Source organism: Esox lucius, chromosome 17, assembly GCF_011004845.1.
Source record: "Esox lucius isolate fEsoLuc1 chromosome 17, fEsoLuc1.pri, whole genome shotgun sequence".
Lineage (NCBI taxonomy): Eukaryota > Metazoa > Chordata > Actinopteri > Esociformes > Esocidae > Esox > Esox lucius.
Window position 1 is genome coordinate 14,939,194 of NC_047585.1, and position 27,821 is coordinate 14,967,014.

The following is a 27,821-nucleotide window of genomic DNA, read 5'->3' on the forward strand; positions in this document are numbered from 1 at the left end:
AATCTGACACTAGGCCAGGGTCAGGACTCAGCCAGCAGGGGCATCTAGCAGGAGCTAACTGATTTCGCCTCAGCAGCAATGCCCCCCTGGGATTGGAAGGTAGAACCAGGAGGGGCAAGATGGTTTTAACCTGCTCATATGGTCTGGGACACCAAAGAGTCAATATTACATTCCATACATAACTTCCTCCACATATTCCTGTGAGGCCGTGCTTCTCTCCAGTTGTTCTCCCTGGCAGCTCCCCTCTCAGTGTCCCTTTGTCCTTTTCACTGATTCCCTCAGCAGCTGGGTGCCTTCAATAGAAACCTCTGTGAGAAAATGAAATGCGGTGAAGGAGAATTATGCCTACTGCGATGCTCCTATCCCCTCCTCTGCGTCTTGGTCTCCCTCCCTATCTCACTCTTTCTCTCTAGATTTCTCACCCTCCATCCCAATCATTTTTTTCTTCTTTATGATTTCTCATTTTCACTGGCACTATCTCTCTCAACGTCTGCCTTCCTTGCTACTCCATCTCTTCCTCGTACTCTCCCAACTTCCCTCCCTCTATAGCTCACTCTCTCTCTGTCACGCTCTCTCTCTCTCTCTCGCTCTCTCCCTCCCTCACTCACTCTCTCTCTGAGCAGCAGACTGGACCAGATAGTCTCTCTCCAGCATCCAGTTTCACAGCCTCATTTCTCCACACACCAGCTCTGGGTGACAGCTCAGTAGGGGTGTCTGGGAAATACAGCTTTCTGTGAGGGACATCTCAGGGAGTTCTACCGTCCAGAAACAGGTAAGGAGTATTGCTCCCAGTCACTCCTTCACTGCATACCTCTAAACACACAGAAACAGGATGGGTACAGACACACAGGTATACCTTTAATAGTTTCACAGGATTTGTAACTGGAGTCTCGTTTTTAGGAACGTTGTTGGTTAATTTTGATGTGAAATGTATTATTTAGCTTCCAGTCAGGTTTTTTCCACTGGCTTTTGAATGAACACTGTATCAAGCATGTAACTACTTTAAGTACTGTTTTGACTGAAAAATGCTGCATATGTGCGTCCAACAATACCTCAAAAGCCAATAACTCAAAAGTCACCTGAAATGAAAAAGACAACAATCTTTAAATATTCAAATGTTAAAAAATATATTATCTCACAGTTCTCAACAAAGCAATATGTTTAGATGTATTGACTCATATTTGACCAGAATGTTCACACAATGTTCAGACTGTTGAATCAACACCCATGCAGGCGGGTGACAGTGTCTGATCCCTGGCTCAGAGTTTAGAGAGTTTTGAGAAGTTAGAGTACCAGTCACCTAATCCTCACCAACGGGAAAATGTGCTTTGAGCAAAGGAGAATCTAAATCCATAATGTTTCTACCGAAAGGATTCTGTTTGAAATGTAGAGTTAGGTGATAAACTCCTCATTCTAATTCACAAATCCTCGTTCTAATAACACTCGCGGTGTTAAAGCGTCACGGCTCAAGGCCTAAACATAGGGACACTTTAAGATGACTAAAACTAATCTATTCATCGAGTCGTATGAGGGTTAATACCTGTGTAAGTGAAATATATAAATGTTATTAAGATAAGGAAGAGTGCAGTCAGAGGGGTGAAAGCAGAACTAAGAGCACCGGAAGCAGGGATGTACAGTTATTAGCTTTGACAAAGAGACAGACAGGTTTAGGAGAGCCGCGGTAAAGACCTATAGCCCCCACCCCACCGCTCCCCTCCCCTCTACCACCCATCCATCACAGCAGTTCCAGGCGTGCCCATGAGTATTCATCAGGAGGATATTAATGAGGCAAAGCGACATGAGTCTCTTATTTACAGCCCTGCCTCCTGTTACTCCTAATAGCGGAGCAGCCAGCGAAAGTGTGCAACAGGCTTGTATGTGAGGGGGAACAGGTGCCGATGACTGAATAGATGCAAAGTGATGCAGCTGAAAGGTATAATTGGGGTTTGTTCCCCAGAAACGCTCATTTGCAATATTGTGTTCAGATACAAAATTGTGATGAATACGAGCTATTGCTTCGGAAGGATGCTGTGTTCTGTGTACAGCTTAACCCATATTCAGTGTTTTTCTTTTACTTGCACGTATGCATTTATTCAACATTAATGATATGATTGGAAGAATACACATAGCCTACTTTATATAAAACGTAGGCCTGAATGCCTCCAGGGCTTCAACTATTTTTGCTAATATTATGCTATATTCAAACCTCATGATTTTCTGAGTTCACAATGTTCAGATTGTTGTGCGCATCGGAGTAAGCTGCGGCTAGGTCATATCACAGCAAGTCAATGAGCACTATGGTCACAAGGATCAAACACGAACAATAATGTATTTCTAGTGGCGCGGTAATGGAAGGGGGTGAAACATTAAACTAATCGGGCGTAGAAAGCAGCTTGACCATAGAACTGAAATAAATTGCACGTTAATGTTTTATCTTTCACTCGTTTTAATTCTAAGTCACTTGGGCGACTGGCGCCATCGCTCAAGTGCCATCACACTCTGCGCCTGGTTGTTCCCGGTCTTCGTCAGTCTACAACCGACTTTTCTAGAGTGCCCGGAGAGGTGAGAATGGGAAAATCCGAAAGCCAAATGGATATCATGGAAAAATCAACCAAACCGCTAAAACGCCGTTGGACTGTTGCGGAGATCGGGTTGTCTGTGATGTTGTTGCTGGTCAGCTGTGCGCTGGCTGGACTGATAGTCCTCTACACATCGGCACTGAGAGGTAGGCTCAACCCAACTATAGTCCCCTAATCAATTGCTAAATGGCAAGTAAAGTGCTTAATGCAACTTCATGTGATTAAATGACCTGTACCTTACGCTTATGGCTGACTCACTAATGGTAATGCAGTTTGCAGATATCACTGGCAGGCCTATGTGAAGTTGTGGAGGAGACATTTAGAGATCATAATTAAACTGTTGTGGGGCATTGTGTACGACCATTCAGAATCCGAAGGCTTCTGATTTTAGACATAGAAATGGAACCATAGGCTATAGCCCACTCACCTCTGGCTGGAATGACTTAGTGAATTCCAGAACATGTTCAATATGATTTATTTTAATTATACGATTAGTTTAGTTTGATTGAAAAGCTCAAAACCAAGCTTTATTTGAAAAAAAGCTCAAAACCAAGCTTTATTTTTATTTTTTAAGTGAAAGATAAAACTTTGAAAAATAGTATGCCAGCTTTTGTACACTGTATTGAGGTATAAACAGGCAACACATTTACAAATCAGAATAAATCTTCCAACACTGTACTGTAGGTGGATCTCAGTAAATGCTCTGAACAAGCATTTTTTCTGTTTCTGTTCTCTCCAATACAGAGCGATCTAACAGACCTGGTCTGTCCAAGGGCTCAGCTAATGAGGGTGAGTCTTGACCTTTAAAAGGTGTTTAGTTTACATTCATGTAAAATGATACAGTATGATGTAAAATGTCCAGAGGTCGACAAAAGTAAAATAATACAGCCATTGCTGATACAGCCATTTCAGAGAGACCAGGCCAGCCAGTCAGAGTGCCGGGGTGTCAAACCAAATTAGCCCCATGGGGCCACATTCGGTCCAGAGGTCCACACTGAAAATTAGTTATAGTTATTATTTGTTTTTAGAGTTTTTGCTGTTATGTGACTATTAACATGTTGGACACGATCAAAAACAATAGAGCAGGCCTGTTATCTTTTCTTCAGATTATTGATGTATATAGACCCCCAACCATATACTGTCACTTCTACAATTATTGTCACGCTTGATAAAGATGAGCAAAATATACTTTCTAAAAACAATACTGGTAATAAACTATGCTTCTGCAAAAAAGAGAAAATAATATTATTTAATAGCACAGATAATTCATTAAAAATGGAAGCTTATCACAAGGTACAAACATGGGCATCCCTGAGGATTCTTATGACAATGTGTTAAACCATATAAAATCTACAGTACCATTCAAAGGTCTGGGGTCACATAGAAATGTCTGTGTTTCCCATGAAAACACACATGAAATGAGTTTGAATGGGAAATATAGCTAAATTTATAGCAAATATAGTCATTGAGGTTAGAAATATTTATTTTTAATTGAAATAATAATTGTGTCCTTCAAACTTTGTCAAACAATCCTTACTGATTCTAGCAGCAATTCTAGCCTTGCAGACCTTTGGCATTGAAGTTTTCAATTTGTTGAGGTAATCTGAAGAGATTTCACCCCATGCTTCCTGAAGTACCTCCTACAATTTGGATTGGCATGATGAGCCTGTCTTATGTACCATCCGTTCAAGCTGCTCCCACAACAGCTCTATAGGATTGCGATCCGGTGACTGTGCTGGCCACTTCATTATAGACAGAATATCAGATGACTGCTTCTTCCCTAAATAGTTCTAGCATAGTTTGTTTATGAGGAAATTGGCACTAATCAAATGCTGTCCACACGGTATGGCATGGCACTGCAAAATGGAGTGATAGGCTTTCTTCTTCAAGATCCCTTTTACCCTGTTCAAATCTCCCAACTCAACATCACTAAAGCACCCCCAGACCATTACATTGCCTCCATTGTGTTTGACAGACGGCGGCAAGCACTTCTCAAACATCTTTTCATTTGCTCTGCGTCTCAGGAATGTTCTTCTTTGTGATCTGAACACCTCAGACTTAGATTCATCTGTCCATAACACTTTTTTTCCAATCTTCCTCTGTCCAGTGTCTATGTTCATTTGCCCAGTCTGAGATATGTCTTTTTCTTTGCAACTCTGCCTAGAAGGCCAGCATCCTGGAGTTGCCTCTTCACTGTTGATGTTGAGACTGGTGTTTTGCAGGTTCTATTTAATGAAGCTGCCAGTCGAGGATCTGTTTTTCAAACTAGACACTTTAAAGTATTTGTCTTTCATTTCATTTCACTCCTCTTTCTATTCTGGTTAGATCCTTTTTGCGCTGTTCAGTGAAGGGAGTAGTACACAGCTTTGTATGAGATTTTCAGTTTCTTGGCAATCTTGCATGGAATAGCCCTCATTTCTGAGATAAACAATAGACTGACAAGTATCAAAATAATTTTCTTTGTTTCTGGCCATTTTGAGCATATAATCGAACCCATAATTGCGGATGTTCCAGATACTCTACCAGTCTAAAGAATGCCAGATTTATTGCTTCTTTAAACAGCACAACATTTTTCAGCTGTACTAACATAATTGCCAAAGGGTTTTTTAATGATCAATTAGCCTTATAAAATTATAAACTTGGATTAGCAAACACAACATGCCATTGGAACACAAGACTGATGGTTGCTGATAATGGGCCTTGGTACGCCTATATAGATATTCCATTAAAGATCTGTTTTCGGCTACAATAGTGATTTACAATAAAAACAATGCCTACACTGTATTTCTGATCAATCTGATGTTATTTTAAAGGACAAAAAAGAATATTTTGATAACAAGGACATTTCTAAGTGACCCTAAACTTTTGGAACGATAGTGTACATGAACATTCAAATTTTTTAAACTAGGACTTAGCCTTAAGGATTTGTACTTCCTTTTTTGCCTGGTTGACGCAAGTGCATCCAACTGGCTATTTGAAGAGGTTGCCAGAAAAATCCTTTATGGAGAGCAGCCAACAAATGTAAGCAGCTGGATTTTGCTAATCAACATTGACACTTTAATTGGAACTTGCTGCTATGGTCAGATGTATTGAAAATAAATGCTCTTTGGCCAACTCAAATTCATGGTGAGTGATTTTGGCAAAAAAAACTCCTACCAACTGTAAAATATGAAATAAAAAATGTGCCCTTATTCACTAAGTACACTTCCACATACAGTGGGGAGAACAAGTATTTGATACACTGCCGCTTTTGCAGGTTTTCCTAATTTCAAAGCATGTGAAGGTCTGTAATTTCTATCATAGGTAAACTTCAAATGTGAAAAACGGAATCTAAAACAAATCCCGAAAATCACATTGTATGATTTTTAAATAATTAATTTGCATTTTATTGCATGACATAAGTATTTGATCACCTACCAACCAGTAGGAATTCCGGCTCTCACAGACCTGTTAGTTTTTCTTTAAGAAGCCCTCCTGTTCTCCACTCATTACCTGTATTAACTGCACCTGTTTGAACTCGTTACTTGTATAAAAGACACTTGTCCACACACTCAATCAAACAGACTCCAACCTCTCCACAATGGTCAGAACCAGAGAGCTGTGTAAGGACATCAGGGATAAAATTCTAGACCTGCACAAGACTGGGATGGGCTACCGGACAATAGGCAAGCAGCTTGGTGAGAAGGCAACAACTGTTGGCGCAATTATTAGAAAATGGAAGAAGATCAAGATGACGGTCAATCTCCCTCGGTCTGGGGGTCCATGCAAGATCTCACCTCGTGGGGCATCAATGATCATGAGGAAGGTGAGGGATCAGCCCAGAACTACACAGCAGGACCTGGCCAATGACCTGAAGAGAGCTGGGACCACAGTCTCAAAGAAAACCATTAGTAACACACTATGCCGTCATGGATTAAAATCCTGCAGTGCACGCAAGGTCCCCCTGCTCAAGCCAGTGCATGTCCAGGTCCGTCTGAAGTTTGCCAATGACCATCTGGATGATCCAGAGGAGGAATGGGAGAAGGTCATGTGGTCTGATAAGATAAAAATAGAGGTTTTTGGTCTAAACTCCACTTGCCGTGTTTGGAGGAATAAGAAGAATGAGTTCAACCCCAAGAACACCATCCTAACCGTGAAGCATGGAGGTGGAAACATCATTCTTTGGGGATGCTTTTCTGCAAAGGGGACAGGACGACTCCTCTGTATTGAGGGGAGGATGGATAGGGCCATGTATCTCGAGATCTTGGCCAACAACCTCCTTCCCTCAGTAAGAGTATTGAAGATGGGTCGTGGCTGGGTCTTCCAGCATGACAACGACCCGAAAAACATAGCCAGGGCAACTAAGGGAGTGGTTCCGTAAGAAGCATCTCAAGGTCCTGGAGTGGCCTAGCCAGTCTCCAGACCTGAACCCAATAGAAAATCTTTGGAGGGAGCTGAAAGTCCGAATTGCCCAGCGACAGCCCCCAAACCTGAAGGATCTGGAGAAGGTTTGTATGGAGGAGTGGGCCAAAATCCCTGCTGCAGTGTGTGCAAACCTGGTCAAGAACTACAGGAAACGTATGATCTCTGTAATTGCAAACAAAGGTTTCTGAACCAAATATTAAGTTCTGCTTTTCTGATGTATCAAATACTTATGTCATGCAATAAAATGCAAATGTATTACTTAAAAATCATACAATGTGATTTTCTGGATTTTTGTTTTAGATTCCCTCACTCACAATTGAAGAGTACCTATGATAAAAATTACAGACTTCTACATGCTTTGTGAATGTGAAAACCTGCAAAATCGGCAGTGTTTCAAATACTTGTTCTCCCCACTGTACCAAGAATGTTGATTAAATTAAAGGGTGGATCTTGCATGATATTGCTCTGTTTTTCTTTGTTTTGTTTACACTGGTCCTTGGGCATTGTTAAGCTCGAAGGCATCATGAACTCTATCAATTACCAGGACATTTCAGCTAAAAACCTAGTTACCTCTGCCAGAAGGTTGAAGGTTGATCCCAAACATAAATCAATATCCACAATGAAATGGCTGATTTGTTACAAAATCAACATTTTGCATCACAATCTCCATATTAAAAGCCCCTTTAAAACATGTGGTTTGAATTTAACAGGGTTGTCCATACGCACAGATCAAAGGATTTGGAAAGATTCAAGGGCAGGGTGCCAATAATATTGACACTTAAATGTTTGGGAAATAACTTTGTTATATGAGAATAATAAAAATGTTGGTTGATTATCTTCAATCAGTAATTATGTCCAGTATATTCCAAATGTTGGAAAATTGAAATAAAGGTCATTAGCTGTGTTGTTTATTTTCTTTACATTTTTCTTCTTTTAACCCAAGTGTCTCGAACTGTGTTGTTTATTTCATACAGCCTTTTTTCTACTCATCAAGGGTTCCAATAATAATCTTTTTTACTCAAACCACCTGCAGGCCAGATTGCATTCCCCTACCGTAGGGTAATACTGTTAAGATTGGGTAGATCTTCAAACAGTATTATTCATTATAGTGCCTTCAGAAATTATTCAGACCCATTCATTTTCTCTACATTTTGTTTTGTTATAGACTTCATTTATAATTAATTAAATATACACACAATACTTCATAATTAAAATGTTTTGCTTATTTAAAATATATATATATATCATGTGTAGCAGTCTCCAGACCATTTATCATTACACTTCAAATTGAGCTCAGATGCATCCCTGTGTCCTTTAATATACTTGAAATGTCTCTAGAAATTAATTGGAGTCAAATTATGTCAAATTATATTGATTGGACCTGATTTAGAAAGGCACAGATGTCTATGTAAGGTCCCAAACTTCACAGCGTTTGTCAGAACCAAGCCAAGCCCAAGGCATTTCCGTAGACCTCTGAGAGTTGTGTTGAGGCACTCATCTGGGGAAGGTTATAAAAAAATGCTAATGCACTGAACGCTCCTCTGAGAATAGTGGGCTACATCGTTGTGACATGGAAGAAGTTTGGACCCACAAAGATGATTCTTATAGCTGTCGGTCTGGCCAAACTAAATGACTGAAGAAGGGCCTTGGTCAGGGAGGTGACCAACAACACAATTTACACTCTAACAGAGTTCCTGAGTATCTGTGCAGAGATATGAGAACCTGAGAAGTACAACACTATCAGCAGCCCTCCATCAATAAAGGCTTTATGACAGACTGGCTTGACGGAAGCCGAACCTGAGTAAAATGCATATGACATGCCACCTGAAGGACCCTGAGAGCAAGAGGGAAAAGATTCTCTGGTCTGATGACATCAAAATCAAACTATTAGGTGTGAATGCCAAGCGTTTCATCTGGCGAAAACAAGGTACTGCTAACCAGGCAAATACCATGTCTACAGTGGAGAATGTTGGATGATGCACATCTACAGGGACTGGGAGACTCGTCAGTATTGAAGGAAGGATGAACAGAGCAAAATACAGAGGTTCTTGAAGAAAACATGATCCAGAGTGCACAGGACCTCAGACTGGGGGAGACGTTTGTCTTTCTGCACAACGACCCAAAGCATACTGCCAAAGTGGCTTTGACAAAAGTCTAAGAATATACATGAGTGGCCTGATGAGACCTGAAGATCACCCACGCTCCCCATTCATTCTGGCAGAGCTTGAGACGATCAAAAAGGAAGAATGGACAACCTGCCCAAATTCAGGGTCCATAAAACATTTTATCTTACCGCTAGGAGGACTCACTGAATGTTCCCAGCTAAGAGTTTCCTCTTAAAACCTGTTCACAAAGCTGCTACGACCAACTTTTACTAAGGAAAGGGGAGAAGTCTTAAGGTAAAAGAAAGGGCGGGGTTGACTCCCTTTCTTACTTACTGTGCCCACAGTGATTGGCTGATAGGGGAGGGGTCTCTGTCAGTAAATTCATCATGGCAATACTGTAGAACGATGTGTCATGTTGCCATATTGATATAAAGGTATTCAAATGTAAATGTAGGCTATGCGTCACTAACATGAAACCAAGAATGATATACTGACTAGTCAAGATATGTTCATCTAATTGTCTGCCTCTTACATGTCTGGCAGCTCGGAAAATAAATGCATGTTCATCTTTTGATGGTGAAATAATTTGTGCAATAATTTGTCATATCTATAGCACCAACTACACCGGGTGGTCCAGCTATGGCCATGAAATCGGCTTTGTTTCTTTGTAGTTGGTGAATGAGTAAACCGAATGAGTTGTTGGACGATATGGGGCCTGGAGAGGGCATTTATTGTATGATATAATATTCTACTGACAGATGACTAATACTTACATAGCTTGTCTATGCTACATAGCTGCATTTTCCTTGTGGCCTAGTAGTGTAGAGTTTTCAACCTTGATCTCCAAAGTTATTGGGTTGCTTCTGTTTGTTGGTGAAGTGACAGCATCCCTGACGAGCTCTACTATGATCATAATACCCTCGTGATTAAAGTGATACCTTGTTAAAAGCTCAGTACCAATAAATGTTTCTAAAACGTCGACCTGATTACGAGGCGGATTGCCAGCAGAAGCCCTTTTAGGATTGTTGGTGATTTGGTCTTATGACTTAGGAGTCCTCTTGACTACTCCTAACTTTTCACAGATTTACGAGCTGGTTTAGAGCTAAAACACTTTGAACACTGTGAAATACTCTTAGACCAAAAATGTAGGAGTCCTAAAGTTAGGACTGACAAACCAATTTTTTCAAGAGTTCCTCCTAAATCAGCAAGTCAGGAGTTACTTTTAACCTTAAGATGTTTTGTTTTGTGAATATGGCCCCAGGTGTGCAAAACTAGTTGAGGCATACCCAAGTAGACTCAAAGTTGTGATCACTGCCACAGGCATTTTAAGGTTAAAAGTAGCTCCTTACTCATTTATTCAGTACTACAAAGTACTGAATAAATTATCTGATTACTTTTGTACATGAGATATTTCAGGAAGGGTCTCAATGAATTGGAATTCTAATAAAGCGTATGTCATTAGGGTGTGTTGTGTGTAGATTAATGGCCATTTTTTTGATCAATTATTAAAATGAGTCTATGACAAAAACATTGGAGAAAGTGAAGGGGTCTGATTAGTGGGACTTGTGGGATAATGTTAACATTAGTGGTATATATTTGGCCTTAGCAGATATAGTGGGAGAGAAGGTAGCAAGGGAAGTTCAGTTCTCCATTTGGTTCAGTCCCTCGAAGCTCTGTTCTGTGATTTTTGCGGTAAGATCCTTAATCACATAATGGGAGGAGAGGGGACAGTGAGACTCACAGAATGTGAAAACTACGGTTGAAGAGGCCGAATCTAGAGACCAAAGGGAAAAGGATTCAGCAGATAGGACAGATGACTGGACTGAAGGGGAGTGGTGCGGGAGAGAGAATACATATTGTAATAGCACATGAGCATTGGCGTAAGGGCTGGGAGGGGAGGGTTAGAGGAAAGAGAAACAGAGGGGATGAAGAAGTGATCGGAGTCCTGAAGGTTGTACTGAGATTCGTTTTGTGAGTAGGCTGGGGAGTAGGCTGGGGAGTAGGCTGGGGAGTAGGGTGGGGAGTAGGCTGGGGAGTAGGCTGGGGAGTAGGGTGGGGAGTAGGCTGGGGAGTAGGGTGGGAAGTAGGCTGGGGAGTAGGGTGGGGAGTAGGGTGGGGAGTAGGCCGGGGAGTAGGCTGGGGAGTAGGGTGGGGAGTAGGAACGGGTGTGTTTAAACAAAGAAAGGTACAGAGAGAAAAGGCAGATGTTGGATAGCCACCGTCAGGACATTAGTTAATCAAGGTGTCAAGGTGAGGAAGTCTCAAAGGGTACCTGGTGGACAATCAGTTATATTGTTCAAGTGTGAATGGACAAGTGACATTGACAGCATAGAATCCAAGAGGACAGAGACAGGTGAGAGAGAGGGAAGAGGGAGAGATGAGTACTTGTGTGCTGCCACCACAGTGACCAGATGCTCTTTGGACTATGAGAAGGAGTTGGAGTGTTGAGAATGGGCGAGAGGGTTGAAATGAGTTGCTTTGGACATTTTTACTTTGAAGTGGCTTAGAAAGTGACTTTAAGAGCAGAAAAACAGGAAGAGAAGATAGTGAGGGTGGAGTGAACGGATGAAAGGTCATCCGGAAGTTTCTTTTTCCTTGTTTTTCGGAGAGTGGTTGATTAACAGAATCTAGTAAAGATGTTAAGCACATTCCTTGCCTTGCGTGTTGGAAGGGACTGGGAAAAGGGCGAGGCCAGAAAAGAAAATATTCACTTTGGAGAAATGCTCTTTTGATAATGGGGAAAACACATGCGTAACTCGTAACTAGGGCTAGGGCCTCGAATGGATTAAATAGATATAGGACAAATATTCTTCTTCTTTAAAATTTGTCCTGGTTCCGATCTCATGTTTAAACACATATGGACCCAGAACATAATCAAATATCTGACAAAGTACACAAGACTTTAGTTAGAGGGTTAGGATTATTGAGAAAGTGATGTCACCAATCGAATGCTACTAACAAGCCTTACATACTGGATAGCTGGATAGCTATTCACACCAGTTACTCCAGCATACATATTAGCAGGTCCCTGTTGTTATATGTTGGTCATGTTGGTCTGCTAGCAATGATCACCCTAGACCCTGAGGCTAGAGCATCTGACCAGAAACCAAAAAATTGCAGGATCAAAAACCCAAGCAGGTAATGTGAAGAAAAAAATATTTGTTGTTCTGTAACTGAGCATAATAGTGCCAAATGTGGTTGCCCTATCACCTCCCCAGTATTAAAAATAGTAAAAATTTGGTCAGTCCAGAATCTTTTAATTTAAAGACAGGCTGTGTGTTGTGCCTCATTATGGATGTTTCGCAATTTAGCGCCACCTAAATGCCATTTTCATTTATTACACCTTGTTAACCCCTTTTATTCTATGGTACCTTCTGCTCTGGTGCATGAAAACAGGATAAAGGAAGCACTGGGATCTACTGACCTCATTTCAGAGTATAGTAACATGTATTCTAAGATATGTTATGCCATCCTGTTTTTTTATGCCTCTGAAAGCTTTGTCTGTAAGTATGACATACTTTTTATCAGGTGTTTGTCTCTTTTTATTTTAAGTTACTTTTCACAAATAATTTTGGGTTTTATGTCAAAGGTTTCCATTAACATTTGTGTTAACCTAGCTTGATTAATTATTTTTTGTAACATGCCAGGTTATATCCTTCCATTTTAGCATACAAGCGTATATGGGCAGTGTTTGTACTTAGAAGTTAGACGTACTTAGATATTAATTGGGTACAGCTTTTACCTGATCCCAATTTAAGGATAATGACTAGGACAAAGTTATTGACACCCTGGAGCTAGTACTTTGTTTTACAACATTTGAGGAATGTAATTGTAAGCAAAACCTCCTTATCTATAAATAAGATTTCTGTACCTTTCTACTGGCAAATGTGCCTACTTTACAGCAGCAAACCGGTCAAAATTCTTAAGGTTTGGTGGGTGCCCTCCTCCAACTCCCTCTGACCTTACTTATGGTTGTAAAAAAAAATCTGGACGTCGTTGGCCACTCTCAAAAAGTTCAGCATCTCTTCCTGGGTGCTTTTTGATGACTTCTTGGGGTTATTTTGTTGGAAATATCCACAACCTTCAATGAAGGCTCAGTGTTTGGACACTGGGTTGAACAGGGTCTCTAAAATGCCTGACAGTATGATTTTACAATACCTTGCACATGTGCAAGACCCCCTGTAAAAAAAAATCATCAGAATATGATTGTGATTGTAGAGAGAGGATGTCCTTTTCCTGATTACTTAATAGGGTCATCTATTAACACATCTGATCTGTATTGCCAAAGAGCTCAAACTTTCTTTAATTGGTCCACAAAACATTTCTCCCTAGTATTTAGGCTAGCTTGTTAAAAGTAGGTTGGTTTTTGAGAAGTTTAGTCAGGTTTTCTTGATCTGAGGCTGGACTGTCCAGTGAAGAGTCCAGATCTAAATCTCACCTAGAACTTGAGGCAAGATCGGAAAACAGCAGGTGGCGGAGTATAGTGGACCAATTTGCCAGAAGAGGTGAAGCAGTGAGTTAAATGATGCTTACAAGAAACATTTGTTATCTTAGCCGAAGGCTGTGCAACCATGTAATGGCTCCCAGGTGTTTGTAATTATGGCCATGTCATCTGTCTTTTTATTATTTCGTTTTTATTCAAGAAAATTCAATGGTTGTCTGTTAATTTGGCAAGATGTGTATGTTTAAATTGAATAATTAAATGCAATTCTCTACAGTTTAATCAATCATTTAATTAGATTTACTGAGAGTAATACTTGGGGAAAGCCTAATCCTGACTTTTGAATGGAGTTTGGCTGTCTGGTTAATTGGAAGGAAGACAGACTGTGTCAAAACTATGACTTGCCAGAGAACTGCCACAGAAAGGGCCCTTGATACTGCTTTCTAATAAACTCCAACTCTTTGCCAGGAATGACAACAGTAATTTGTGAATGAACAGCTCCTCATATCCATAAACAATGTTGTTTCAGGGCAGCAGGATCGTTCTGGCTCCAGCAATGTTTGTACAACTCCTGAGTGCGTCAGTGCAGGTGAGCTGTTCAACCATGTGTAGTTCTCTGTTTTTCCGAAACAAACCCATCGTCCTCATCTTCAGTATTATGTCTACATTGTGGACAACCACATAACCCCCCCCCCATGCTATCTAATCCCACATGCCTCCCTCTTGACCATGGCCCCAAAACAGCCGCTCGCCTCCTGCAGAACATTGATCCGAAGGTGGAACCATGTGAGAACTTCTACAAGTATGCCTGCGGGGGCTGGCTGGAGCACCACGTCATCCCGGAGACCAGCTCTCGACACAGTGTCTTTGACATCCTCAGAGACAAGCTGGAGATAGTGCTTAAAGGTCAGTCAGCCACAGGTTGCCATAGGAACCAAAGGGGCAGCCGTAATGTGAAAACAAAGTCACCAGTGGCCGGGTAATGCGCTGTCCACAGGATTTCATGGTTTTTGTCAGCTGCTTTGTCGGATCAAATCAGTAAACAAAATGAGTTCAACTTTGCATTGCCGCTATCTTCTCTCAGGAGTGTTAGAGGCTAAGAGTGATCAGGACCGCGACGCCTTCAAGAAGGCCAAAACCCTCTACAACTCCTGCATGAATGAGAGTAAGTAGGGCTTCTGTCACCCAAAGTCCCGCTCACTCACTTGAGTCTCACCTGAATCTGATGGATCCCCTATAACATGAATCAGTAGTAAGTGAAGTCATGCCGTCTGTGTCTTCCGCAGCACTGATAGAGCAGCGCGACTCTCAGCCGCTCATGCAACTTATTGACAGTATAGGTGATTGGCCAGTCGCCTCAGAGGACTGGAACAGCACTGCAGGTACTGACATGCAAGCGCACGCACACACTCAAATTATTAGTATGAGGGATGTTCTAGTCCAGCCTGTCTCAATGGCTGGCCAGTAATACATTGTGATGGAGAGAATGGGGGGGGGGCAATCATGACTGACCGATTGTTAATAAAGCCTGCTCCACTCCATACCTACAAATTGCCAGCTGTGTAGTTAAGTGTAATCAGGGACGGTGGCTCAAACTAAATTAACCGTGCATAAGTGCATCTGCACAAATGGATTCATGACAGCTCTGTAAATTCTGTGGCAGTTGCCACCTATACTACGCTGTGAAAAGTAGTCTGTTCACTCCCTGCCAGCCAGGTACTTAATGTTCAATTAAAAGACCTTGTGTTTGACTGTTACATTGTTTTTCCAGAGGAAGCCTGGAGCCTGGAGGACACTCTAGCCACCCTAACCTCTCAGTACCACAAGAAGGTCCTACTGGACATGTATGTGTGGACAGACGACCGCGACTCCAAGAGCCACATTATCTACGTAAGGATCTATTTAGTCTGAATTCACCATGTTCCGGACACTCAGTTCGATGTTCCGGACGCTCAGTTCGATGTTCCGGACGCTCAGTTCGATGTTCCGGACGCTCAGTTCGATGTTCCGGACGCTCAGTTCGATGTTCAGTGCCACTTGTTTTATTTTGTAAATCTTCACCAATCCTCATTTGGCATGTCTTTTTATTTGACAGATTGACCAGCCAGGACTCGGAATGCCATCCAGAGATTATTACTTCAACGATGGGAACTACAAAAAGGTACATTGATAAACAGCATGTTATTGTTGTTGATGTAATTTCACTGTAAAATACAGTCATATTTGTACATATGACATGGCTCTAGGTGCGAGAGGCCTATCTGCAGTTCATGGTTTCCATAGCGAAGATTGCCCGCAAAGACAGGAACTTGACCCAGGATGATGACCGTGTGATGGAGGAGATGGTGCAGGTGCTGGAGCTGGAGACGGATATCGCCAATGTGAGTTCCAGTCTGCTGCAACAGGAACCATATGTAGACATAATAAACATTATTTAAGGTAACCTTGAGGTGGATTTTCCCACTATTTAGAGTGATGAAATCAGCTATACTCTACTACATTTTTTTTTTAATTTAACATTTATTGTACCAGGTCACCATATTTTCATTTGCAGTTATAACCTGTTCAGGGTCATAGCAGTGGATTGCAGTTGCATAGAATACTTAAAAGAAACTGTATACAATTGGGTAAAGAAAAACAGGTTGACGTTTGTGAGGGAGGCAGGTAGAGGAAATCTCTGATTGAAAAGCATACACTAAGTTTCACTGTAGTTTAGGAGTAGTTGGAGTTCAAGAAAGATCAGGCAAAGTGTGCTCAGTGTTTGAGAGACCCAGTGTTTAGAAAACAGTGTAGTCAGCATAAAGAAGGATAAGGGACAATCACCAGGGGCAAATCCAACATTGTTGATGTATACTAAACAACGTCAGCCTGAACCACTGTCACTGCTAAGCCCCCAGATTTTACAGACCGTGTGAGGAGTAATTTGCAAACCGGGCTAGTTAATTCTCTGAGAACCCAAGGCTTTTGAGTCAATCATTTATGAAGCCAAAGGCTTAGGCCAGTACTGCTTCTTATCTATAACAGATATGATGGAATTAAGGAACCTTTTCAATGTAGCTGAGCTACCCCCATGACCAGCTCTAAAGTCTAATTTTACCACAGTTTGATGAGAGTCAAAATGGCGGGTTATGTTTGTTAACCAGACTTTCAAAAATTGCAGATAGGTGGGCAGGACAGACATTGGCCTATAGCAATTTGCATCTAATTTGTCAGCCCCTTTGAAGAGGGGAATGACAGCCACAACTTTCCAATTACAGTCAATTTAAACAGGCGAGTGATACATAAGTCTGTCTCCTCAAACGTCATTACATCAAACAATACTGTAGAACTATGATTTCTCTCCTGTGGTGTCGAAGGCAACGTCCCCCGCAGAGGAGCGCCATGATGTCACCGTTCTCTACAATAAGATGACCCTGACTGAGCTGCAGGAGTCCTTCAATTTCAATGTGAGTCCTTCCACTCAAGTGATTTTAGAAGCCTTGAGTTCAGTAGAACAAGGTACAGACGGAAAACAATTAAAATGCTGCTGTTTCTGACAGGGATTTAACTGGACCAGGTTTGTCACGGGAGTGTTGTCCAGCGTGGCCGTGGAAGTCAAGCCAGAGGAGGATGTGGTCGTCTACAGCGCCCCCTACCTAGAGAAGATGAATAACGTGCTCGCCAAACACACTATCAGGTCAGACAGCTTAATGGGAGACGATGACAAAGAACCATGCTAGGATCACAAGAAGCTAATAGTAGTGCCCAAAATGAAATTGGGGACTGTGCATCTGTCTCTGTATGTACCACTGTGCGTCATACACAAAACCACATGACAGATTAAAATTACACTGATTGGACAGATTCTTTTGCGCTATAACAAATACTTTTCCCAGAAATATTGTACCAAAATGTGTAATGTTGCAAACACTGTCAAGACTCCAAATATGAATTCATGTCAACTAAACTGTGTACACTGCTAGATCTGTTTGACTCAGTAATGGACTTTGGCCAACATACTTAGGGAAAATAGTCTTGTTAACCCACACAATATTTAATGTATATTTTTAACTAAATCTGAATGAATAAGGCATCTTGCAATAGAGATCTGACTCATTCGTTAGTCACACGAGAGATCTCAATTAGCACAAAGGGCTGTGCCCTTTAGTGAGTGCTTTCAGAAAAAGTATTATTACAATACAGTGCAACTAGTAAACTTACTTAAATTACATTTTATTTTTGGAAGTGGAGCTGGTGGAGCGAGCTCTCATTTTCAAGCTTTTCAAACTCTCCTGAGTATTTTGTAAAATACATTCACTGCAGCACTGAATCGTTTTTCCGCAACAAAAGCATCACTTCTACATTACAGTAGGGAGGGACAATATAATGTGATTGGATTTGTAACACAATCCCTCTCCAAAGGTAATGAGCACAAGCAGATTAACAACAATAATATTAAAATTGGATATTTTTCATTTGCAATGTCCTTTACATTAGCTTACTTAAAGCTCTAACAATTTCTCAATGTGCTCCACGTTATAATAATCTTTACCTTATATTAAGTATTATTGAAAAAGTACTTTTGTTTCATTTATATTTTTTTCACACATAGTTTTTCCTTTGAAAATGTACTGAATACACACTATATACACCGCAGACTTTAATTTGAAGGCACAATAAGATAAATGGAAGTATTGTTGTTGCTGCCGAATGTTTATAACGTTTTACCGCAGAGTTTTATGTTGAAGGCAAAATACGAAAACCGGAGGTCTTATTGTTGCTGCCGAATCTCTGATGTTGCTTGTATGACGCTAATCCATTGTTGTGTATTGTAGTTATCAAGTTGTGACTTAGCGAGCTCGCTACCTTTGGTTGTCGCTGAGACGATGGGTACCTTCTTTATATCAATATCACAGCCACTTACTGACAGTTCAACAAAAACGTGTGCATACACAGCCAATTACGTTTCTCTGACCTCACTCGCTACTTTTATACTTTCAACTTTGGGTGCAGGACGCTGTTGCGATAGTAAACGGCGTGAACGTAAACCGCGCTCAGCTTGGTACTGATGTGCAGTTCGCGAACGATTCGTTCGTTTTTAACGAATCTTTCTAGTGACTCGTCAATTGTATTGTTCACTCGAACGTTTGCGGATTTCTAACAACATGATCACTTGCTTCATACTCTGTCCTCTAGCTTAGTTCACGGATCAACGTCTATGTAGGCTACCTTCGCAGAGAAAAATAGATCAAGGCAGGAACTTCATAAAGACGTTTATAACTGATAATTGAAAAAAAACAGATGAAAAAAGCCGCTACCCAAGCGGAGTTCCACCCATCCACCGAATACGCTGTTAGTTTTACGTTCGCAAAGAATAAAAGATCAAGACAATAGCATTATAAAGACATGTTTGTACGAGATTGGGTACGTTAGTTCTAAAATGATTAATGTAGTAGTTGGTGGATGTTGATTGTAACTTCCCATCACTACAGCTTGGTTAAAAAAATGTCGTATAACAAAAATAGTCAGTTTTTCTGTGGCGGCCCATCACGACCGCCGCTCTGATTACGATAAGAGGGAAACAGTGGCACAAACGAAAAAGGTGGAGTTCCATAAGACACTGCCAACACAACCACCAAGGGCACAAACGCACACACACTGCATTCACAGCGAACAGAGCCTGGTGTTTTTTCAGCAGTCTTATAGTAGGCAAAATGTGGTGATTTAAATCATCATTATAGTAGTTTATTTTTTTTATATTATAACAATTCTGGGTTTATGTCTGGATTTCGTGATTCAGTCCGTGTTCTCCACAATGTGGAAATCATAGAGCCCTACAATATGTTTCCTTTTGCCTTGTTAAAGTACTTATATCAATATATGATCTACTGTGTATTCTTAATGCAGAAGGCTTGTGGTCACGTCAAATGTGGATCTGTGTTTGTGTGCGTGTTTTCTGTAGATCCGTAGCTTAAACATCACTGGTTGAATATGGCCATGTTGTCCACCTGCAGAACTATGCAGAACTACCTGACCTGGCACACAGTCATGGAGAGAGTCAGCAGCTTGAGTCGCCGCTTCAGAGATACCCGGGCCCACTACAGAAAGGTGAGACGTAGTAACGGGCACCCTTTAGAAGCAGACATTGAAAAGCAACTGAAATGAAAAACGCTCCGGGCAAACCCGAATGTCTGCGTGCGTCCTCGCGTGACAGGCACTGTACGGGACCACGGTGGAGGACGCGCGGTGGAGGGACTGCGTACGCTACGTCCAGAGCAGCATGGAGAACGCGGTGGGGGCCCTGTATGTCCGAGAGACCTTCGCCGGCGAGAGTAAACGCATGGTAAGTCACTGTCATAGACAGGACGCGAGGCTAAACTGGAAAATCTGGTTTATTACATCACTGTCCCTCAAGCAGCCTAGTCTCCACTTCACGAGCGGCCTGCTGTGTCCATGTCAATTATTACGGGTGCGTTTGATGCGGACAGGTCGGTGACCTCATCAGTAAGATCCAGGAGGCGTACGTGGAGACCCTCGAGGAGCTGAGCTGGATGGATGACCAGTCGAAGCAGAAGGCAAGGGAGAAGGTAAGAACCTAGCAAGTGCGAAACGGACATGTCCAATGTGTTTTTCAGTGTGGAATAATAAAGGACGGATTGCTGCGTTGCTCTGTTACAGGCCCTGGCCATAAAGGAGCATATCGGCTATCCTGACCACATTCTAGAAGACAACAATGTGAAACTTGACGAGGAGTATGCCTATGTACGTGTGTGAGACCTGGACAAACCAGATGGACCTCAAATGACTATGCGATAAATCAGTCTTTGAAGTGAAATGAATGTCCGAACTGTCATCTAGGTTGTTTCTTATAATCTTTATTTCGGTTTCTCTCTGTAGCTAAACTTCAGTGAGGACTACTACTTTGAAAACATCCTTGAGAACCTACAGGCTGATGCACAAAAGATTTTGAAGAAGCTGAGGGAGCCGGTTGACCCAGACATGTAAGGCAAGAGTACATTCTCAAATTCATTGTTACCAGTTTGTTCTAAAAGCTGTTTTGATCTTTTAGGTGGATCATTGGCGCTGCTGTGGTCAACGCTTTCTACTCGCCAAACCGAAACCAGATAGGTAAGTTGAAAATGGACAACAGTAGATCCCCCTTACGTGTACAAGCTATGGTTAAAAGTATGTTACGTAGATATAGAATTGGGACTCTTTAAACATTTGGCTGTGGTAATATAGAGTTACATACAGAACATTTGTATTTGATTTAATCTTATTTTTTCAAAGAAACCAAATTCAGATCAAGGTCTCTTTCAATTGTGCCTTGTGTTCTAACGAAGAACACTACGAACAGCCCGAACATTACAATCAACATGAATTCTTTCCCATAAACCAAAGCTAACTATTCCCCAACATTTGAGGCCATTTGAAGGCCCTTCTTCTTGGTTAACTGCCAGGGCGACCACCCAGCGGCTCCATGGTTTGGCACTGATGAGTGCTGTGCTCTATATGAATGAGCCCTAGTGCTCTGGCTGGTTTCCACTCTCACCTCATTGAGAATAACGACTGGTGGTAATGCTTTCCATTGTTGATGGAATGGGGCTAGTTTCAGGCTCCAGCGCACACAGGCTTTGTGGCTAAAAGAGATGGGCTTGGGTGGGGGCAGCCGCCACAATGAATGTGACCGTGGACTGGTAATGTGGAGGGTGAGGATGATTAGTCTGATACGAAGCTGGAATTTTTTTTGTTTCATTTTGCTTTCCAGAGGTTGAACGATTATATACTTTGTACTGTTCATTTGGCCTGATCTGCTCCCTGTCTGTTTTCCAGTGTTCCCTGCAGGCATCCTGCAGCCTCCATTCTTCAGTAAACACCAGCTCCAGGCGCTGAACTTTGGTGGAATAGGGATGGTCATTGGACATGAGATAACCCACGGGTTTGATGACAATGGTGAGGCAGTATTTACAGACTCAGTCTGCGTCTTTATCCTGTGTGTTGCGCAATCATGCTTAGTTTACTGAACAGCAGGGGTTGCCAACCTGGGTGGAGGGGGGTATTTGCAGTAGGGTATGCTGATCTAAAGCGACACAAATCCACAAAGATTTCGGCTAGAAAACAAACTGTATAATGTCAAGAGACACCAATGGTGCACATGGGATCTTTGGTTTGTCTTTTTAGACGTCAGCTATGACCTTCTAAAGTCAAGGAAATTGGACTTTGTATTTTATATCATTTTGGGTGTTGCTATCAGTTAATGTAATCTCTTTCCGTAAAATATATATATATATATATATATATATATATATATATATATATATATATATACACACACACACAATTAGATTCAGATTTCCTTGTAAATGATCATAAGAACATATTGGTGGAGGTGACGGTGGTAAAATACCTTGAAAACAATGTTAGTAGGCCCCTCAAATTAAATGAAATCATGCTGGTGGTGTAATTAATATTGACTAACTGAAACAATAAAAAAAAAAGAACAGTGTGACATTCAAATGTGGAGAAATAGGCTTTGGGGAAATGAGGTTGTGTTGTATAGTGTTGATTAATGGGGGAATTTTTACGAGATTGCATCAGACTGGATTCTTTTTATCTCTAATAACAGGCCGTAATTTTGACAAGGACGGTAACATGCTTAACTGGTGGAGTAATTATTCTGCTGAGCACTTCAAGGACCAGTCACAGTGTATGGTGCAACAGTATGGCCGCTTCACCTGGAAGCTTGCGGGGGGACAAAATGTGAGTTTTCCAGGGTAACCAAAGCATCAGTGAAAATAAACATGTATTTGGGTGTAATGACTACAGATTTCACATAGCCCCTTTTGACATCAGCAGTTGTGATGAAGTTCTTAACTGCGAACATGCTTGAAACCCCAAAGAGAAAGCAGTGCAGACAAGGGAAGCACTGTGCTTAGGAAAATTGCCCTAAGAAGGAAGAAACCTAGAGAGGGAGCAGGGCCGAGTCCTCCTCTGAGTATTTAAGAGGATGCCAGATTTTTATTTACGGGATGTTTTATTCAAACTATCTTGGTGTATTTTATTCAGAAGTTCCATGAAGTTACAATCAAACCAAACATTTAGCTGTTAGAAGTCTAGTTTGTTTCAGTACAGAGAAAAAACAGTACTAAACGTGCTCAGTCTGCAGTACAACCTGCTTCACAATTACATTTTATGGGTTTTCTTTAAGACAACCTGAGATTCGTTGTTTGCCATTTAGCTTGGAGTGTGTGAACATTTCTTTTTCACCCCAGGTCAGTGGAATTAACACTTTGGGAGAGAACATTGCAGACAACGGAGGAGTTAGGCAAGCTTACAAGGTATGACACCCTCATAAAACCCAAACAACCCCCAATCAAACTTGGTAAGCCACTTTTATATATAAGATGGATTTGTGACTAAATACAATCAAACTGTACTTGGTTTTGTTTCTGTGTGGTGTCAGGCATACATGAAGTGGTTGGAGAGGGAAGGGGAAGAGCTTCGTTTACCTGGTCTTGACATGGACCATAAACAACTTTTCTTCCTTAACTTTGCCCAAGTACGTAAGCTCTGAGTAGTTAAAAGTAGACTACTGTTACTCAGCCTTAATTGCATCAGGGAGCTAAAAGCTATTTTATCGTCCTTCCTCCACAGACAACAGAGAAACACTGTTCTAGAGACTACTGAGAACAAAACACAACTGAGATTATATTTTCCTAAGAACTTGGTTTTCAAGAATTAAACAGTTGGACCAGTGGGTTAAAAGTAAACCAAATCATGTAATTTATATTAAGCTTCCTACTGGAATACTCCAGAATGTCTTTGGCCAAAATAAAGAACACTGCAGGAATGTGCCAGTGAAAACCGCAAGATCATAGCCAGACTATTGATTGACAGTCTTGATCAAAAATGTAAGGTCAAAAGCCATTTACAAGCCTGAAAATCAGCCAAACACAATCTCTAGTGGGATTGTTTCATTTGGCTGTCGAAAAGCATTTTGGAAAGAATACTTCATACCCTTAAGATTTTCTCTGACATTTAATGTTCAGAGTTTTCATGATTTACATTTACTGTTTATGTAGCCAAATAGATGTCAGCGGTGGTTAAATGGTAAATGAAAAGGTTTTGCAGTGCGCATGATTATACTGCTTATACTGTATAAAAACTGAGGTAATGAATTAGTGACGCCGTTCTCCTCCAGGTATGGTGTGGTGCTTATCGGCCTGAATATGCCAGCCATTCCATCAAGACTGACTCCCACAGCCCCCTGGAATACAGGTAGCGGCCAAGATTTAAATGTAGCGTTTGGCTTTTCCAACCTGTTTTCTTGTCATTTATCTGCTAACGCTATACACCTATCTTGTTCTACAGGGTACTTGGCTCCCTACAGAATTTTGGAGCATTTTCAGAGGCATTCCAGTGCAAACCAGGTACACCCATGAACCCCGACATGAAATGTCGGGTGTGGTAGACTGTTATGGTCATTCACTACTCTTGTTATTTATTTCTTAACTGGGGCAACTTAACATGAGAACATGCTTAACAACCACTGACGCCACCGTGTCATACTGCCTCAGAAGCATATCTGATTGGTTTACAGAGCAGATGATAAGACACTACAACAAGTGTTTTAACACTGCATAAATACAGTTTATATCTGGACTGTGTAACTGGCCGAACTACACCCTAGTGTCCCTACTTGAAGCAGAGGTAAACTCTGATGAGACGAGGAACTTCAGTGAAGAATCAATCAGTGAATAATTAACCTAAAAATTGTGTCTGTGGATGACCAGTTCTGCTTGTTCTTGTTTGCAAGCGATTTTGTTGTATACATGCATACATCTTAATCTCCAACAATGAATGTTGGTGGTTAGTGGATATGTGGACGATCAGACAAATGTAGGACACTCCAGTGTTGGTGGTTAGTGGATATGTGGACGATCAGACAAATGTAGGACACTCTTAAGACCTAGAATAGGTTTGAGCCAAGCTGGCTTTTTTTTAAAGAATTTCCTAAATAGATCTTTGTGCTTTTTTGCCATTCAGATGGCAAATCCTTATTGCTTTAAAGGCCATATATTTAGCAGCTTACATCTATGTGCACCAAGTCTCTTCTGGCACAGTTACCTTGTACGATTCTGTCTGATATGGAACCTTTTTTAAGACATTTTGCCACTGGGCAAGAGGCAAAAGTGAATAAGCCTGTCATTGCAGTGTGACTATGAAATGAATAAAGTCTCTGTGAGAAAATCTGAAGCAGCAGTGAGCGAGCTGAATCCCTGTCCCAGGCCAAAGCTTGGCTAAATCACTCTGAAATGAATCCCTGTCCCAGGCCAAAGTTTGGCTACATCACTCTGAAATTAATCCCTGTCCCAGGCCAAAGCTTGGCTAAATCACTCTGAAATGAAACCATTGACCTTAAGACTTCAGACTGTTAAATCTTTCAGTTTAAACCTTATATGAACATTTTGAAAATAAAAAGGATGGCTTTAACATGTTTTTGCTATACCATATGTATTATACTGAGAGATCTATGAAGATACAGTACCAGTCAAAAGTTTGAACTCACCCATTCTAGTGAATGTGTATGTGTGTCAGCCTTTGACTGGCACTGTATATTAGGAAATAAGCTTACATACTTGCTAGGCTACAACTGTTTTGAGTCATTTTTAGTTATGTTGCCACGGAGTGATTGCTATCATTATGATAGTCTGTTAGAACTCTAACTGTAAGTTACTTTGTTTCAGAGAAACTTTTAACCAATACTCTATCTGGCTTTGTCAACACACCACCTGACAGCACTTAGAAGGGTTAAAATATAACATAACATTTCAAATAAATTCTTTAGTATATACTTTTTGTGTTTACTGCATAAAAGAATGAACAATCCTACAGGATACATAAAATCGTTGCTTTAGACTAGTCTGTGACTTGGTTTAGCGACTACCTAGTTGTGGAATCACCAGCAGAGAGTTGGGACCATAATGACAAATGTGCAGTCAAGGCACCTCGACATGGTGTCCCACCTTCAAAACAAGACCGTCTCTGTTAATTTAGGAAGGAAGCTAGCTTGAAATAGGCCATCTGAATACATATTTGGATGTTTACCCTGACAGAGTTGTTTTGTGAATCATGTCCCTTTCCTCGATTTAGAAACACAAAATCACAAGAGACAAGTACATTTGTTGATTTTATTTCTGTATACCCTTTTCCCATGCTTGGGTGTACAAGAAGTAGAGGAACTAAATAGAACAATGTATTCTACCAAAATGAGAGGCTGGTTGAAGGCATGGCATTTATAGCTCATATCTTTGGTCTGACTTGGCTGTGTAAAATGCCAACATTTCAGTGGTTACTACGAGGTGTTCCACAACGGTTTGCAGGACAGACAACACATGTTCACAATTTGTCTGAATACTTTTCAATTCCCTTTTTTCATTGTTCCCTACAAGTTGTTGCATATATTGCCATGAATGGCTCTTCTGAGAAAAGCTTTGAAAGCCAGGACTGGACTGTGGTAGGAGATCTATTGGCCATGACCACGCAAAAGTGGAATGCAGGGATGATAAGAGAAGCAGGTGAACAGTGAAGTGGTACTGAGATGAAAGGCTGTGCGGACTGTAAGGAGTGTGGTAACTAACCGATCTGGGGTCTTTTTGGACGGGCTGATGCTCTGGGGAAATGGCTTCTTTATTATTGAGATGCGGTTCAAGGACTTTGATTAACAAGTAATGACAGCAGGACTAAAAAGCAGAACAGAAGGGAAAATGAGAACCTATGAAAAGGATCAGGCAGGCTGCAGATTGCCATGGTGGTGGTTACATTGTTTGAATTACTTCCTGGGAAAATGAACCCAAATATCAAAACGGTCATTGTGAAAATACAGGAGGCCTTGATCAATTGAACATGACTGTTAAGTCTCATAAGAGACTGATTTATTGAATGTTCCTGATATAGCTATCTGCCTTTTAAGATGTATTTACATTCTGCCTGTTTACTTGTAATGGCTTAGACTGTTGTACAGTGCAGGGTATTCTGTTGGCTTGGTTCTTTGGTCACAGTTTTACTTGATTTGTTTGGTAATTTGGTTTGTTGCCAGTCAATTAGACTGTCATAGTTGACAAGGAATCAAAAAACCACAAACCTATAAGCTAGATAGGACAGCTCACCACTTTGGGATGTAACATTTCATTTGCTGTTTGGTTGTCCTCAATGTGAGTGACTTTCATTCAAACACTACTGTTATAAGCTTCAGTATCATGGTGCCATGTATATAAGATTCAAACAATTTCTGTTTGCAGCAAATCACAGAGAACTATACATACTTGATTGACATTTTGACAATAAAACAATATAATCTGAGGTAATAGATTTTCCACATGATTTTAAATCTGACACTGCGAGGGCCGGACCACAGCTGATTTTATGCTCGACCTGATTACCGTCAACGGCACCTGTGACACTGAATCCCCCACCTCCTCCCCGGCCACATCCGCTCCAAGCTCCACCTGAAACCTGACATCAGGACATAGAAAAACCTGAAAGCCTACAGCCAACACAATAAAACTATACATTTAGCCTACATTCTATACAATATTGTGTATATAATTAATGTAAAATGAATCAATTTTGAGAATTCTTGGTATAAGAGCTATATAAAATAATGTGGACATATTTCAGTGGGCGCAGTCGTGGAATGCTACGGACCGATTGCCCAACCTGCATGAAACTTCTAAGGCTGTGAAAGTAATGTCCTTTGGTGTGACATTTTTCCCACAAAAAAAAGCATCACACGAGGACATTACTGGAACTGCTTAGGAAATATTTTCATTTGACATCTTTCTTGCATTACATTTGACATCTTCGTGTATTCGGTGCTGTTCAATATCATTGTTGAAAATGTAATCCAATATGAATGTTTAAAAATGACATTTCTATAGTCCGGCATATCCTTTGATATGATTTTAAAAAGTCCAGTAGTCTTTTTTTTACTAAACAAAAACAGCAAAGATTTTTTTAAATATTGAAACTTGATATATCAATACATACTTTTTATATCAGTCTTCAAAAAAACATTTTTTACTTAATAATTAACAGAAAAATCTGATACTTTCCTGGAATATTGCAGGTTATGTTTCCATCAGCCAGGCTGTTGTCCTATCAAATAACTGTCGGTATCTGAGCAGATGCAGGACTTGTGTCCAAGGTCTAAATCAGTCCATGATTAGTGTAAAATGGGTAAAATTAAGCTATGGAACAGGCTTCCTGGTCCAGATTCAAATTTGAGGGCCTTAGACTATTGGAATGAACTAC

At 40.9% G+C, this 27,821-nt stretch overlaps 1 protein-coding gene across 4 annotated transcripts; it reads left to right on the plus strand.

Annotated features, from left to right (window-relative positions):
* The first annotated feature begins 664 nt into the window (after positions 1-664).
* Positions 665-26,637, plus strand: mmel1 (membrane metallo-endopeptidase-like 1). 4 transcript variants are annotated; one of them, XM_010881981.3, is made up of 24 exons: positions 665-772; positions 2,458-2,725; positions 3,324-3,368; positions 14,059-14,118; positions 14,274-14,435; positions 14,614-14,694; positions 14,816-14,911; positions 15,301-15,419; positions 15,625-15,690; positions 15,776-15,910; positions 16,886-16,975; positions 17,069-17,205; positions 19,523-19,616; positions 19,723-19,851; positions 19,997-20,095; positions 20,187-20,270; positions 20,406-20,509; positions 20,578-20,636; positions 21,342-21,461; positions 22,135-22,268; positions 22,781-22,846; positions 22,972-23,067; positions 23,710-23,786; positions 23,880-26,637. In XM_010881981.3, exons 2-24 carry the CDS (start codon positions 2,569-2,571, stop codon positions 23,977-23,979), a joined length of 2,310 nt encoding a protein of 769 aa, XP_010880283.1. In that variant the 5' UTR covers positions 665-772; positions 2,458-2,568; the 3' UTR covers positions 23,980-26,637. The 4 variants fall into 4 exon arrangements, with proteins under 4 accessions (XP_010880283.1, XP_019911391.1, XP_019911392.1 ...); XM_020055832.2 differs by lacking the exon at positions 665-772 and adding an exon at positions 814-1,933; XM_020055833.2 differs by lacking the exons at positions 665-772; positions 2,458-2,725; positions 3,324-3,368 and adding an exon at positions 12,498-12,591.
* Positions 26,638-27,821: the final 1,184 nt, after the last annotated feature.